The following is a 16,397-nucleotide window of genomic DNA, read 5'->3' on the forward strand; positions in this document are numbered from 1 at the left end:
TTTGGATTATTTTAATTAAATTAGCAAGTGTAAGAACTACAATTAGGAATATTTGGCCCAAAGTAATAAGTTCAATAATTTTCTTGACCAATAATATATATCCTAGTAGTATTATAGTTAGATTTTATATTGGTGCATAAGTCCATTTTAAGTTTTAACTGTAGATCACTCTATCTAGATGACCAAGAAATTTAGTCACAGAAGCAAAATGGAAAAAAATTTGCAAATGTCTCTTCAGGCATTACCATTCAAGTAGTAAATAGGGAGAGAAAAGTGTATCCATATGTAAATTAAAAGTATTTTTGAAGACAAGAAAGAAATCTACTTGCAGAAAAATAGAGGAAACATGTGAACTATAGAATATAGTAATCTTAAATTTTAGGATAAGTGGTTAACACGTATAATATTGTTTAAATATAGATTGAATAAATATAACCTTAGACTTAATTATTTTTTCAATGTATGTGTGACAATTAAAGCCAATAATCAGTATACAAACCTTGAAATACATGAAAAATAGAACTGGGAAGGGGTGTGTGTGTGTGTGTGTGTGTATGTGTGTGAATGCAGAAACTGTCGTGCAAAAGAAAAGTTATTTTTAGTGGTTAGCTGAAAAACTAGGTTCTGGACATCATTGCTATTCAACTATTTTATGACCAAAGTAAATAAATCCTCAGACTTATTTTTCTTATCTTTGAAATGGAAGGATTAGATGGATCCTTTGTGAATTTTTTTGAGTACAATTTCTTGATATGAAGCAGAGAAAAAGGTTTCATAACCTATTATTGTTTTTTTCCTTTGTCTCATTTTCATGTTTCCCTTTCGCTCCCTTCCTCCTCCCTCCCCTCTGTTCTTTCTACCTCCAGGCCCTACTTCCTTCCTTTCTTCTTTTTCTTCCATTCTTTCTTTCCTTTTTTTTTCCTGGCAGAAAAGAAATAACTCAACACTAAGTTTAATATGAGTGGTTGTTTTGTGAGACTTTTTGGAACCTAAAAGAGGTCATAGGAATGGTTGTGTCCAGATGTGGAAAAGACCTTAAGAGCAACTACTCATTGTTTCTGGAAAAGAGTAGCAGCTAGGAAGCCAGCTTAGTTAGAATGCCTCCACTGCCAAAGAAGGGATTGGCTTTGTTCAGATGCGTTCACATCGATGGAGAACAGCTGACTTATTTTGTAAGCCTTTATACTTGAAAACTTCCAAATTGTTTTAATCATGCCACTACAGGAAGGAGATTATAAAGGGAAAAGAAGCATTAAAAGAAAAATTAATCCAATTTCTGTGGGAGAGAGCTGGGATAATATTTAAAGATCTCCACTGAAGCAAAACAAGTTCCTTAAAGACATAAAAAAATTCTCTGGCACAAATTAGTTGTGTTCATGCTCAGAATATACTACTGCTAGATTGAAAAAAAAAATAGCTGCATGCCTACATTCATACAAGACAGACAGCAAGCTAAAAAATTATACCACCCAAAATTAAATGAAAGGGAATGGTACCCTCTGGGATAGCTAAGCAGATACTTCAAGGCATTCATGTATGCATTTATTACATTCATCTCCACGACAGTACAAAGTCATGTAAAGAGAAGAAAGATATTTAAACACTGTTTGCTCTAAGATTGAACATATCGTGTGTATTCACATCTGCCCTAAATTAGGGAGAAATGCACAACACAAATAAATATGGCACACAAAGAGGACTGAACCCCCCTCTGCCTTATGTGTAATCTATTTTGGGTCCAGTTAGGATGATCCATATGCTAAAAACATATTATACTAGGGAATAATGTTTTGAAGCCCTGAAAGAAGAGTGATGAATTCCTTTCTTTTCCTATTTGCTTCCCTTCCCTCCTCCACACCCCACAGTCTATTTCTTCCCCCCAAAAAAGGGGGTGTGGGGAGAAAGGAAAGGACAGGGACAGTGGGGAGAGACAGTGTTGCTACATAAAATCAAGCACTCAGTGAACTTTGAAATTCAGGCAAACAATGAATAACTTTTTAAATCTAAATATGTACCAAATATTGCATAGGACAGGGTACTAAATAGCATATAGTATGTGTATGTAAAGAGTGCACACGTGTATTCTAAAATAAAATCTTACAAGATACTTATTGTGTAGTATTCCAATTTAACTGGGTTCTCGTAACTTTCTTCACCACTGAAACGGGTAATGCTGACAGAGAGAGAGAGAAACACCATCTACTAAGTATATGAGTTTCTGATATTCTTTTTTATACAACAGAAGCCAAAAAGAATTTACATGCACTTTCTAATTCAATAAGAAGATACAAAAAATAGTAGTATGAACCTCCGTGGTGGCCTAGGGTTTAAGTCTCAGCACTATCACCTCTATGGCCTGAGTTTGATCCCCTACCAGGGAGCTGACCCACATGGTGCAGCAGACCTCTCCTGTCTCACCTGCTGCTCCCCTTAGCAGTGTATTTCATAAAATCCGCCTGTTCTGTTCCTCACTCTGTCTCTGGTGAATCCTCCCACCTCCCCTCCACACTTCTGGCCTACACCCCAGTTCTGTAGAAGAACTGTTTGTGTAGAACAAAATTTAAAAAAAAAAGAAATAATACTGTGAACGTGTTAAAAGTTTATGTTGTCATAATACTATATTTATAATTCTAGCCTAAGTCTAGCTCTGAATCCACTGGGAAAGTACTTTTATTATTAACATCATTTTTATTTTCTAATTATGTTAATTGAAGTAGTGATTTACATTACTGTATATGTTTTGCGGTTTTAGTCTCACACCTCTACGAATGTAAGTGACCACACATGCCTAACACCCAAGCGCCAATAATCTTCTACCATATAGTCCTTTGAGGCCCACCCCCTTTTCTTGCCATCCCCACACTCTCCATCTGTGTTGTCAGTTCAGCTTCAGTTTAAATTTGGTTTGTCTCCGTTGATTTGCTTGGGTGGTATGTTATTCCATATGAAGGAAGTGTCTGGAAATGGCAAAGATGGCATATCTAACCCCAGTGAACTGTAGGTTTATAATGGTGTTAAAAGCAAAAGATCCACAGAAAAATAAATTAATCTATGCTTATCTTTCCACAAAGAGTTTCACTTTTTCAGCTGTTTGCTATGAATATAGTTGTTTAAATATCATTAAAGAAGTACATTAAAAATTAAGTGATTTTAGGGCCTCCCTGTGGATGCAGGGGTTAAAATTTCAGCACTATCAAGCTATTGCCAGACACTGTGCCATGAGTTCAATCCCCAGCCAGGGAGCTAACCCACATGGTGCAGGAGAACTCTTCTGTCTTGCCCACTGCTCCCCTCAGCAGTGTATTTCAGTAGATCCACTTGTTCTGCTCTCCACTCTATCTCTGGCAAATCCTCTCACTCCTCACACCTTTGGCCTACACTCCAGCTCTTATATGCAAAAAAGAAAAAAAAATAATCAAGTGATTTTAATGATAGTAATAGTAAATTATTATGATTTCTATGTAGTTTGTTATGGGGGATTTGTAAAATGTTTTGTAATGAGTAATAATTTATATAGGAAATTCCAACACTGATATAAGCCACAAATGTATATTTCTTTGTGCTTATTATCCATAGAAACATAACTATTACTTGTAAATAATTTTCATTTTTAGTTTGCAAGACATATCAAGAAATCTGAAGGCCAGAAAATTCCTAAAGTTGAATTACAAATATCCATCTATGGAGTAAAAATTCTAGAGCCCAAAACAAAGGTAAGGCTTGTTTTTGAATGTCAGAAGTACTCTAATCCTTATTTAATTGCAGTTATCTTCCATGAGTGAATATTTAATTTTTTTTCAATTGGAATTGTTTTACCCTCAGTTTCTGAGAGTTAATAACCTCCGTAAGATTTTTATGCGGAGAAACAATTTTTAGGATAGCTGTCTTAGTAAGATGTCCTGCAGACTCTACTTGTAATTTCATAATTTATATAAAGTGCATTTTGATGTGTTTGTTCTTACATTTAGGAATTTTTCCTCATGTGCTGTGGAAGAGATGCACAGAGTGTAGTTCACTGAGATTGAAAGAAAACAAAAGCTGTGTGTTGTTTATTAAGAGGTCCTGTACTGACTTTTACTGCCGTTGACATAAGCAGTCTGCATTAGTTTACTGGGAACAGCCATAATAAGATCCCAAAGACTGGGGGTAGAAATTTACTTTTTCATAGTACTGGAGGCTGAACATTCAGGGTTAAGCTGACAGCAGGTTGGTTTCCTCTGAAGCTTCTCTCCTGGGGATGCAGGTGACCATCTTCTTGTTGCCTCTTCAGTGGTCATCTGTGCTCACACATACCTGCTGTGTGCCTGATTTCTTCTTCTGAGGACATCTGTCAGATTGGATAATGGGAATCCTATTAAATCATTTTAACTTAATCTCCTCACTCAATCTCTAAACAGACTCACATTTTAAGGTCCTAGGGTTAAGACTTCAGCATGGTAATTTGGGGGAACATGGTTCTGCCCTTTAACACTGTATAAGCTTAAGTTTCTTGTACTTAAGAGTCTTCCACAAATCCACTAGTAAAAAAATTAAAATACAACCAATTCTGCATTCGTGTTCATTAAAATGTACTTGCTATGGACTAAATTGTTTTCACCCAAAATTCCTGTGTTGAAATCATAACCTCTACTATGAGAAGCTAGCTATCTACAATTTAAGGAGAAAAGCTCCAGCAGAAACCAAACTTGCTGACACCCTGATCTTTAACTTTAAGTCTCTTAAACTGTGAAAAATAAATTTCTGTTGTTTAAGCCACCCAGTGTATGGTATTTTGTTACAAGCCCTAGTGAACTAATGCAGTACTTTCTTTATAATACTTCAGAATTTTTGTTTTGTAATTTTAATAAGATGGTGAAAATCGGTTTGGAGAAAATTGATTTAACACTTTAACTCTTGATATTTTATAAATATATCGGTGCTTTCTCCTAACACTGAAAAATTAATTCATTTTGGAAGCCCAAGGAAACCCTAGCTTATAGACAGATTATTACAATATTTTTGACAGGTCTGCAATTTTTCAATAGTCCAGCATTTGCCATTAATACTTTTTGTGCATACCAACCCTTCACAAATTCTTGCTATGCAGAATGAGGTCTGTACCCAGATAGCCAAAACAACCCTGACCAAAAAAAAAAAAAAAAAAACGAGGAAGGATAGAGGCATCATACTTCCAGACTTCAAACTTAACTACAAAGCTATAATAATGAAAACACTATGGTACTGGAACAAAACAAACACACAGAACAATGGAGTAGATTAGAGAGCCCAGAAACAAACCCACAGCTCTATGGACAGTTAATCTACAATAAAGAAGCCAAGAGTATGTATTGCAATAAAGAACACCTTTTCGATAATTGATACTAGGAAAATGGGGCAGTAGCATGAAGAGAATCAAACTAGACCACTGTCTCACACCATACACAAAATCAACTCAAAATGGATCAAAGACTTGAATGTAAGACCTGAAGCCATAAACATGGGCAAAACACTATGGCATAGGTTTCAGTGATGTCTTGTGCACTCATCTCCAGCAGCAAGGAAAACAAAAGAGAATATAAACAATTGAGGCTACATCAAACTAAAAAGTGTCTGCACAGTGAAAGAAACTGTCTCTAAAACAAAAGGACACCCTACTGAATAAGATAAAATATTTATAAACCATACACATGACAGAGGGCTGATATCCAAGATCTACAAAGAACTCATAAAACTCAACACAAAGAAATCAAATAACCCAATCAAAAACCTGGCTGAAGAGCTAAATAGGCACTTCTCCAAAGAAGACATACATCTAGATGGTCAAAGGGCTCATGAAAAAATTGCTCATCTCTTATTGTAAGGGAAATGCAAGTTAAATTCACAGTGAGATACCAACGCACACCTGTAAGAATGACACATATTGAAAAGACTAGAAACAAGTGTTAGTGAGGATGTAAGAAAAAGGAACCATCTTACCTGCTGGTGGGAATGTAGAAATGTATAGAGGTTTCTCAAAGATTAAAAATGGATGTCATGTGATCCAGTAATTCCATTCCTAGGTATCTATCCAAAGAATACAAAGACACTACTTGAAAGGGAAACATACACTCCTGTGTTTATTGTAACATTTTTACTAGCCAAATTATGGAAACAACCTACTTGCCCAAAAATAATTGAGTGGATCAAGAAGATGTGTATTTATTATGTATGTACATAACGAAATACCACTCAACTAGCAAAAAACAGAAACTCTTGCCATTATTGCCAATGGGGATGGAACTGGAGGGGATTATGCTAAGCAAAATAAGTCAGGAGGAGAAAGATAAATGCAGGATGATAACTCTTGTATGTGGAATATAGAGAAACCAAACAAAGGGTCAGATAAAGTGAAACTAACTGCAAAGCCTAGAAAGCTGATTATAGGACTGAGTCTACCATTCTCCTATTATTGAACACTTGGATTGCTTCAACTTTTTCATTAATTGATACAAACTTACCATCTTTAGAAAATAGAGATATGATTACAGTACAGAGAGAACTTATCTAGTGTTTCGAATTCACAGTTTTGTAATGCCATATCCTTAGAAAAGCATAAAATATAAAGGTTTAAAAATACTACAAGATGACTAACACTAATGTCTTAGGTGTGTGTGAAATGCGCACATGCATGTGTGTGTGAGTATGTGTGAAGAGACACAGATGAATCATACAAATGCAATAGTAATACAATACTACTGGTTGGTGATTCTAGAGTTCCTAACAGTAAATTTCCCATAACAACGAGATTCCCATAGTCAACATGTCAAGCTTACCATTCTTTTCCCTAAACTTTCACTGTTAAATCTCTATGTCACCCTAACCTAAACATTATTTACAAAACTTCAAAGAAGTGGGGTTCAATGCATTTAGCTAATTGACTTTCAACATTTTATTTTCTTATCCATATTGATAATACCAATCTGTTCTTTCCTATCTCGTTGTCTTAATTTCTTAAACTTAATACTTAATTTGCAGTTTCAACTGAATATGCCCCTAAAAATTAACTTTCCAGGTTTTTAATGGAAAAGAAATATCTCTGTTTTCATCCCTATTAAACTTTAAGAACAATTTTAGAGTTTTTAAATATTTGAAATGTTTTATAAAGTCAATTATACTCATGTGAATAGAGAGCAATTGATTTTTTACCCAAATACTTACTAAATACTTACTACATGTGAACATATTACCCATATATACAAGGAGCATTTTTTTTTAATCCATACAAAGATATAGACAATCTACTAAAGGGATTTTCTCAGCTTTGCTGAGTAACAGTGCCCGTAGACTCCCGTGAATGCTGATTACTAGAGTCCACCCAGGTGTTTCAGGTTCAAAATCTGCAGAACGTGACTTACTATCTGTATTATAACAAAAACAAACAAACAAAAAAAAACCACAAAAAGCCTCCCTGGAGAACTCTGATATGGCCTGTTCCCAGGCAAGCACTTAAAATCTACTATCTTAAGAGATGTTAGTGAACCAAAAAGAGAAAAACAAGGTGATTTATTTTATTTTGGATATAAATTTTATTTTATGAAAAAATACATTACTCCTAAAAATAGATTAATTTATAAGTTTTACATGCATGAAACAGGATTTAAAATTTTACTAGTAATGTGATATGAACTTTACAGATGATAGACTATTTTTCTGTCCCATTTGGAGGAATAGAAATGGAATTGGCTCTCATTATTTCTTTCTAAACCTTTTCACCTTTCCACTTTTCTCACCTGTCCTCCCAAGGAAGATTATGCAGTGCTGGAAAGAGGTGGTCTAAGTGAATTAGGGATTGACTTATTTTTGTTTCACCTCTAATAATATCATCAATGATAAAGAATAATTGTCTGTTCACTGTGCTTTATTGTGTCCCATTTCTTGTCCTCACCCCACCAAAAATTAGACTACATTTTTATTTTAAAATATTTAAAGATCTATCACAAGAACAAAAAAACCTCACGAAATAATAATATTATGTTTCAGCTTCCTAGTCTCCTCTTGTAGGAAGGCAATTTATTAATCTCAGCAAAAATTTAGGATGATTCCCAACTGCCATAATCAAAAGGTTTCTATGATCAGACTAGTTGGTAGTGAATAAAAGACTATATAGAGTTCACCATCAAATGTGTAAATGGTGCATTTTCACGTTATTTGAATATGAAAGGAATCATTTTTCTATAGTTTAAAGCAATGACTTCCTCTTTATGTATCATTTATATGATTGTGCAAAAATAAACTGGATTAGAACTGTTTTCAGTATCTAGGAGCCACATTGTAGCTGAAGGGCTATCTTTTGTTTGACTCTATTAACAATAAAACAAGAAATATATCAATGAGAGCTATCAAAATGGATAGTCTCACACAAATGTCATTGTTCTTGGGAGCACTAATCACAAAAATGGAAAGATGGATCTCATTAAGAACCTTAAGAAGTTGAGAGCTTACCTTTTTAGCATTATTCCTTCCTCTTGAAATGGATGGATTAGGTAATCAGATAATAACAAAAAAAAATCATATAATTCCACATTTTAATTTTCATGCTTGCCAAGAAACCCTTTGATATCATTTGGTGCATACAATGAAAGAATGCAGTGCTATAGGCAAGTTCTCTTAATATTTATTTATATATCTCAACTTACATATTCATTTTTAGCCTGGTGAGAAGGAATATGAATCAGAGTGACAGATTATATCAGCAAGCTAACACATCAAACATTGAACTTGAAAGTATGTAATGTCAGATGATTGTGTACATATAAATACATAGATACAGATACTTAATTACAGTATTCATCTTTCTATTTATCAGCAGTATTGATTCATTGAGTTGGAAATTGGATATCTAAATCTTCCTCATTTACTCTTCCAGTGAAAAACACTACAGAAGTTGCAAGGATAATTTTATGAATTACCATGAAGATGTGTAAAACACAATTTAAAAAGAAAAATTAAGAGTGGTAGTGTGTTTCATGAATGCATGTTCAGCTGACGTTACTTTTTAAACTGTAATGCTCATTGTAAAAAGTAGATAAAATGTAGTGTTCTGATTTAAAAGGTTTCTGTAAATTTCATAACCATGTGGAAGTATCTTAATCTCTCTGGGCTGCAGTGCTGTAAGGAAAATTACAGGCCTTTAAAGTAACAGCCTCTTAAGATTACTTGTACCTGAGATAATCCATGAGCCTCTGATCCTCTTGTATTTTGCTTGTGTTTTTCTAAGCATTTATTAAAATGACTGTTTTAGTTTAGTACTGAGTCAGGAAGTCATTTCCATTACATATTTGTTTAAGTTTGGAATGCACATAGTTATAAAACCAAAATTTGACACGATTGTTTCACTTTTAAAGTCATAAGTTGTATGTTACTAACACAAGCTGGTATTTGAGAAAAATTGGGAAAAATCTCACAATTGTGTTTATTTCCATCTGTGTTCACAGGAAGTCCAACACAATTGCCAGCTTCATAGGATATCATTTTGTGCAGATGATAAAACTGACAAGAGGATATTCACTTTCATATGCAAAGATTCTGAGTCAAATAAACATTTGTGCTACGTATTTGACAGCGAAAAGTGTGTAAGTATGCCAGATGTTTTAGGGTGGCTTATTCTGTTTTACAAGCCAGGAATTGTCTTGTTTCTGGCATTAGCAAAGTATTTGGAAATGAGTAAGGTCTGCAAATACTTAACTGCACTAATAGATTCATTCTGTCATGAGAATACGCTTCGGGGGTTCATCCCTAACTAAATTCTCATGTTCATGGGTGCAAGTTTGCATGCAAATTTCTTTTCTTAGACAGTTGTGTTTGCTAATGTTATGCATTCATTTCTTTTATAATCATTTATATATTTGTAATTTTAATCTCAAATATGTCATAGTAGTATACATATAAGGAGTAATGGTGAGCAGAGTACTCTATTTATTCCCTGAATTTGTTTAATGTGCTGAAAATATGTATTTTAAACTCCAAGAAATAAAATCTGTATTACTTGTCGTTAAAACAAATCTCTAATACTTTGAAATTTTGGTTCTTGATTTTCATTATTCAGAAATGTTAACATTATGAAAGGTAATAGAATTGTGTTTGTGCCCAGTGGTTTGTGAATATAAAGTTCTTAAGATATAAGAAAAGTCATGGAATTCTGAAGTTAAATCCTTAATAGTTCTTTAATTCTCTGGAATATTAAGGGAAACCCCAGGTGTTCATTATAAATATAATCATTATATAGACTCAGATCCTATTATAAAATGTAAGATGTGAATTCCTAACACACATTGCAGCCATTGAAGGCTACAGTGAAGGAAGAACATCTGACCTCAACAACAGTTTTGACTTAGGCAGGAAAAAGAACTTAATTCATTTGCTCATTTTTCATGCTATAAAAAAAAAGACTAATATTCCTATTATACAACTTAGTCTCTGGTTTCAGTAGGTTAACTTCTTACAACAAATACCTTTTACTTGTCCATGTAATTCTTACATCAAATGGAGAATAGATTTTTCAATAAATTTTTCCTTAAGGAAAAAGCAATATCAAAAAATGTATAAAAGTGGAGAAAATTATTATCTATATCTTTTAAACTATAGTACTTTCAAAAGACTAATATGCTAAGCTACTCATCATAGTACCTTTTGAGAATTTGATGAACATTATAGATCAGAAAAATATACTTACCAATATAAGATGTGCTATAATAAGGTATTTTATATGAAGTTCAATTTGTTTTTTAGTTTTATCCTGAAGATGATTTTCTTCTATGCGATTGAGAAGACTAAAGTTGCTATCTGTTGAATACCCTCTATATGTAAGATATAATAACCTTTTGTACTTGCACCAAGCAGAGAACTCAGTTCTTTCTTCTTGCCTTATACATAGAAATACACTCCCTTGCAGTACTTCAAAAATATTCATTATCAAATTTCATTATAAATATTAGCCTTCTTACAGTTTTCGGTTATGTGTTTTTTTCCTCCATTTGATCCCCACCCAAAATTGTCACATGATTATTTAAAACATAATCTTGCTAGGATTTCTGTGTTGTTATATTGTTTTAAACATAGACTCTCTTCCTTGCTGATCTTGATTGTGATTCATTTTCTGAATTTTAATTTCTTTGCCCATAATTCTCTTTGCATTTAGCTTTCTTTTATCTTTATGGTTAAAAATAATTATTGAAGCCTTCAGCAGTAACTCATCTCTGTTAGTGTACATGTATTCATAAGGAATGCCTTTTAAAAATACAATTCTGGGCCTCCCCTGGTGGCGCAGTGGATGAGCGCTGGGCGGCGAGGCTGCCCTCAGCCTCTGCAGCGCTGGTTCGTTCCCCAGCCGCTGGCGAGGGTCCCACACAAAAATAAATAAATAAATAAATACAAAAAATAAAAATACAATTCTTCGGTTCCCATTTCTAAATGCAAGTTCTTAGCTATTTGTGTTGGAGCTAACAAAATCTGCACTTAGCAAGTTTGCTAAGTGATTCTGCTATAATGGAAGTCTGGGCTTAGAAACGCGAGGGTGCAAGAAATCTCTCCCACTCTGTGTTGCCATGACTGACATGAACTCAAAGAGATTATGCTTCCTCAAAGTTTCATTATATCATTTTCACAATGATATTTTATTGGGTCTAATTAGAATAATGAGTATATTTATAAAATTGATTTTATATGTATGTAGAATTTTTGAAATGTTATCCCCTCTAATCATTTTAAATAATCAATTATGGAATATTAAAACAGGAAAATACTTACAGCTCATTCGGTATACCGCTTTCTCTTATTTTTAAGAAATGCCAGAGAAGTGACTTCCTCATCATTAGGTAGTAATGATACCTACAAATGGTACCTACAAATTAGGTAGTAACAGAATCAGACTGAAAATGTCTAAGAACTTATATTGCCATTGGAGCATTCTTTTCATCATGCTATGTTACTCCCCTAACTGTGACCCACTCCAGAGTCCATCTACTCTTATTGTGTCTTTGTCTTATCCCTTCATGGTATTTTATGTTTTCAGAACTAAGTTGGAATTGTTGAAAGCTGGAAAGATAGATGGAACCGACCTAGTATGTCACAGACTGGCATTCGCTACTTTATTAACCATATCAGGTTGTGTTGACAACTCTCTCTCCTGGCATGATGATAGTGAGGATCACATGAGAAGCCAGAGCACCCATCCCTGCCAGGCAGGAATGAAGAGAGGCCCAGTGTGGAAGCTAGACCTCTATCCCCAGTGAGGCAGCAGTGACATGTACCCTGTCACTCCCATCCTCCACTAGAACTATGTAAGGAGCAGCCACCTAAAAGACAACCTTTAAATAATATTTAGAATAATATAATTTCTAAGAGTCAGTTGAAAATCACTCAGCAAGGGCCTACCCGCTGGTGTAGCGGTTGAGCGCTGGGCTGCGAAGCTGCCCACGGCCTCTGCGGCGCCGGTTCAATCCCCGGCTGCTCCCCGGCCACCGGAGGAGGGTCCCACATGGCGCGCAGACCTCTCCTGCCGCCCGCTGCTCCCCTCAGCAGTGTACTTCGGTCCTTCTGCCTGCTCTGCTCCCTGCTCTGGCTCTGGTGAATTCTCTCACCCTCCGGCGCTTCTGACTGTACCCAGTGCATGTATAAATAAAAACAAACAAAAAAATAAATAAATAAATAAAAACATGTCTCTATAAAAAAAAAACAAAGAAAAGAAAATCACTCAGCAAGAAAAGGAAGATTTCAAGTAAATGAAAAAAGTTGACCAATAGATCCCAACACTTAGATGAGAGTGATATGACCAAAAAAAAAAAAAATACAATAAATAAAAAACTTGATGTACAGGCTCAGTAGCCTCAGAAAGTAGGGAGCGGAGGAATGTTGATAGATAAAAAATGTCAGTCTAGCATATAATAGGCACAAACACAATGAAAAGCAAAAATTGTAAAAAAAAAAAAAAAAGTCTAATGTGTGTGTGATATCAGAGATGTGGAAAGAGAGAAAAAAGAGAGTGACCTTGGCAATAAACACTTGAAGATAAAATATTTTCAAACATACCAAATTTGGCAAAATGTATATTCAAGAAATTGAATGATCTCCAAACAGAATAAGTAGAAATAATTATACGCAAAAACACATGGCCATACTTCTGTAAACTCTAGACTAAGACAGTCTTTGAAAATAACAAGACATAAACCTGTCCTATAGCAGAAAATCAATTTGAAAGACAGTATATATCTCATTAGAAACCATTAAGGCAAGAAGGAAGTAGAACAAAATATTTTGTGTATTATAAAACAAACAAAAAAGAAAAACTGTCAAACCAGACTCCTATGCCCAGAAAAAACATGTCAGGAATTAAACAGAAATAAAGAAATTATCAGACAAAGGAAAAGAAGATATCTCACTAGTAGACCTACCTTGAATGAATGGCTAGTGGGAGCTCTCTGAACAGAAGGGAAACAACAGTAGAAGGAGCCTTAGAACATGAGAAAGGAGAAAAATAACAGGATACGCAAACATGGGTAAATGTTCTCTCAATTATTATTGACAGTAAAAGCAAAAAATACTTTCTGATATGACTCTAAATCCCTATAGGCAGTTGCTTCATAAAACAGGAAAAGCTGTTTTATACCTCACTTGAAAATTGGAAAAATGAAAACACTGGTAGACTGTAATAAGGTATACAGATATAATGTGTATCTTAGAGCAACCACTAAAAAAAAAAAAAAAAAAAAAAAAAAACACAATCAGAAACATTTAAAGCACTATGGATAAATTAAAATTTTATAACAAAAATGTCTTCAAAACCCAGAGGTACACAGTGAACAGAAAACAGAGAGAAATGGAGATGCATCAGAGAAGAAAAATGAAATGGTAAACTTAAAGCACTAATATATCAAAAACCACATTAAACTGAAGTGACTGTTCTAAATACACCAGTTAAAAGAGATTGTTGGAATACATTAAGAATAAACCCAGGGCCTTGCAGGCTGTTGTGCGCTGCGCTGTGAAGCTGCCTGCAGCCTCTGCAGTGCCGGTTCGATCCTGTCCGGCCGGCGAGGGTCCCGCATGGTGCGGCAGACCTCTTCTGCCTCAACCCACCGCTGCTCCTTTCAGCAGTATTTCGTCAGTCTGCCTGTTCAGTTCCCCGCTCTGTCTCTAGTGAATCCTCTCACCCTCTAGCACATCTGGCCTGTACCCCGGTTCTTGTATAAAATAAATAAATAAATCTTTTAAAAAAAATAAACAAACCCGTAACTATATTGTCTACAAGAAACTTTTTTGAAATATAATGGTATAGATTATATGAACTGATGGAAATGAAATAAACAAAGATGTCATGTAAATTTCACTCAAAGAAAGCAGAAGTGTAATAATATCAGCTAAAGCTGACTTCAACATAAGAAAAATTATCAGAGACACAGAAGGGCATTATATAATAATAAGGCATACTTACAAAACCACTTAAATGTGTATGATCACACATTAAAGGTACAAAATGAATGAAACAAAAACTGATAGAACTGAAAGGAAATGCAGGATAAATAAGCAAAAACAATTTTCAATGACTCTTCACTACAATTCCCAAAATTGATAGAACAATTAGATAGGAAATAATCAAGAATATAGAATTATTGAACACCATCAACAAATGGGAACTAATCAACAACTATAAAGAGAACCCCACTCAGTAATAGCAGAATGTACATTGTTTTTCATTGCCAAAATAGGCCATATCCTGGGCTATAAAATATCTCAAAAATTTAAAAGAATTGAACCAACAGCAAAGAAATTAATCTAAAAATCAATAACAGAAAGATGAAAGAAGTAATCAAAAACTTGGAAATGAAACCTTACACTTGTGAGCAGTCCCTGTGTCAGAAAACTTAAAGGAAAATTTCAAAATGCAGTGAATTGCACATAAATGAAACAACATAATGACATTTGCATGATTTAGCTAAAATAGTGCTGAAAGAAAAATCATATGATTTTATCAATCAGTACTTAGCAACTAAGTTAATACATTAGGAAAAAAGTCTTTATAATCAAAGTTCCACCTCAAGTACTTAGAAGACAGAAATTTCAAAATAAACTCAGATAAAACAGAAGAAAACAAGAAAGATAAAAGAAATGAATGAAATTCAAAACAAACAATAGAGAAAAATCATAAAACAACAGTTTCTTTGAGAGATCATAAAAGTAACACAATTTTATTAAGACTGACAAATGGAAAACTGACATGTTACCAGTGTCAGGAATGAAATGTAGATTTCTCTGCTGGCCCTCCAAATATCAAAAGATTAAGAGGCTGCCATAAATTAGCTGTAACATATAAACTGCTCAAGAAACAAAAAATACCATAAATCACTCATTTTTTAAATAGATTGGTTGAAAGGCCCATAAACATATATTTGAATTTACTACTTAAAATATATTAAAGGAGAAATCTTCAGGCTTTCATGGTTTCACTAGAAGAAGAATCTATACAGTGCTTAAAGAGGAATTAACATTATTCTATACAACCTATTCCAATAAATAGAAGTGAAAGTATTTCCTAATGAGTTTTATGAAGCTAGTATTACCCTAATACCAAAACCCTGCAAAGACAGCACAAAATAAATAAATGAAGGAATAAATGAATAAATAAGGAAAACTACAAACAAAATTCCTTGGAATATAGCTGGACAAATTCATAATACAGTATTAACAAATCTAATATGAAAGAATTATACGAACAACATATGAAAGAACTATACAAGATCAACTGCAGTTTTTTCCTAAGATAAGTTGTATTCTTCATTCAAAAATCCAACAATGTAATCAACCTTTTTAACAAGCTACAGAAAAAAAAAAATAGGATCTAATCAATTATTAAAAATTATTTGAAAAAATCAATACCCATTCATTGTTGAAAATTTCCTTATTTTGATTTAAAAAACATTTAAAATTGGGCCTCCCTGGTGACGCAAGAGGTTAAGCACAGCACTGTGAAGCTATCCACAGCTGTTGCAGCAGGAGTTTGATCCTGGCTGGCCAGGGAGCAACCCATATGGTGCAACAGACCTCTCCTGTCTCCCCAGCTGCTCCCCTCAGCAGTGTATTTCTGTCAATCAGCCTATTCTTTTCCCCACTCTGTCTCTGATAAATCCTCTTGCCCCCCACACCTCTGGCCTGTACCCCAGTTGTGCATAAATAAATAAATCTTTATGCATAAATAAATAAATCTTTCCCCAAAAAGGAAAAGAAAATGTTTTTAAAAAAGCATTTAAGGCCTCCCTGGTGGTGCAAGGGGTTAAGCACCGTACTATGAATCAATCTGCAGCCTCTGCAGCACGAGTTTGATCCCAGCCGAGTTTGATCCCAGCCGGCCAGGGAGAAGCCACACGGCACAGCAGACCTCTCCTGTC

The 16,397-nt window shown here is 34.3% G+C and overlaps 1 protein-coding gene across 4 annotated transcripts in view; it reads left to right on the forward strand.

Annotated features, from left to right (window-relative positions):
• GULP1 (GULP PTB domain containing engulfment adaptor 1) overlaps positions 1 to 16,397 on the forward strand; it is a gene marked incomplete at both ends in the record, with an annotated part of 83,701 nt that overhangs the window by 48,217 nt on the left and 19,087 nt on the right. For 2 of the 4 annotated variants that reach the window (XM_084229287.1, XM_084229288.1), the window contains one exon: positions 3,615 to 3,713. The exons of 1 other annotated variant lie outside the window; for it this stretch is intronic. In XM_084229287.1, coding sequence (XP_084085413.1) covers positions 3,615 to 3,713 — 99 coding nt within the window. Of the gene's footprint in view, positions 1 to 3,614; positions 3,714 to 9,452; positions 9,591 to 16,397 lie in introns of all 4 variants that reach the window. One more of the 4 variants, XM_084229286.1, reaches the window with a different exon arrangement.

The sequence above is a fragment of the Talpa europaea genome (genome assembly GCF_964194135.1).
Source record: "Talpa europaea genome assembly, chromosome: 1".
Taxonomy (NCBI): domain Eukaryota; kingdom Metazoa; phylum Chordata; class Mammalia; order Eulipotyphla; family Talpidae; genus Talpa; species Talpa europaea.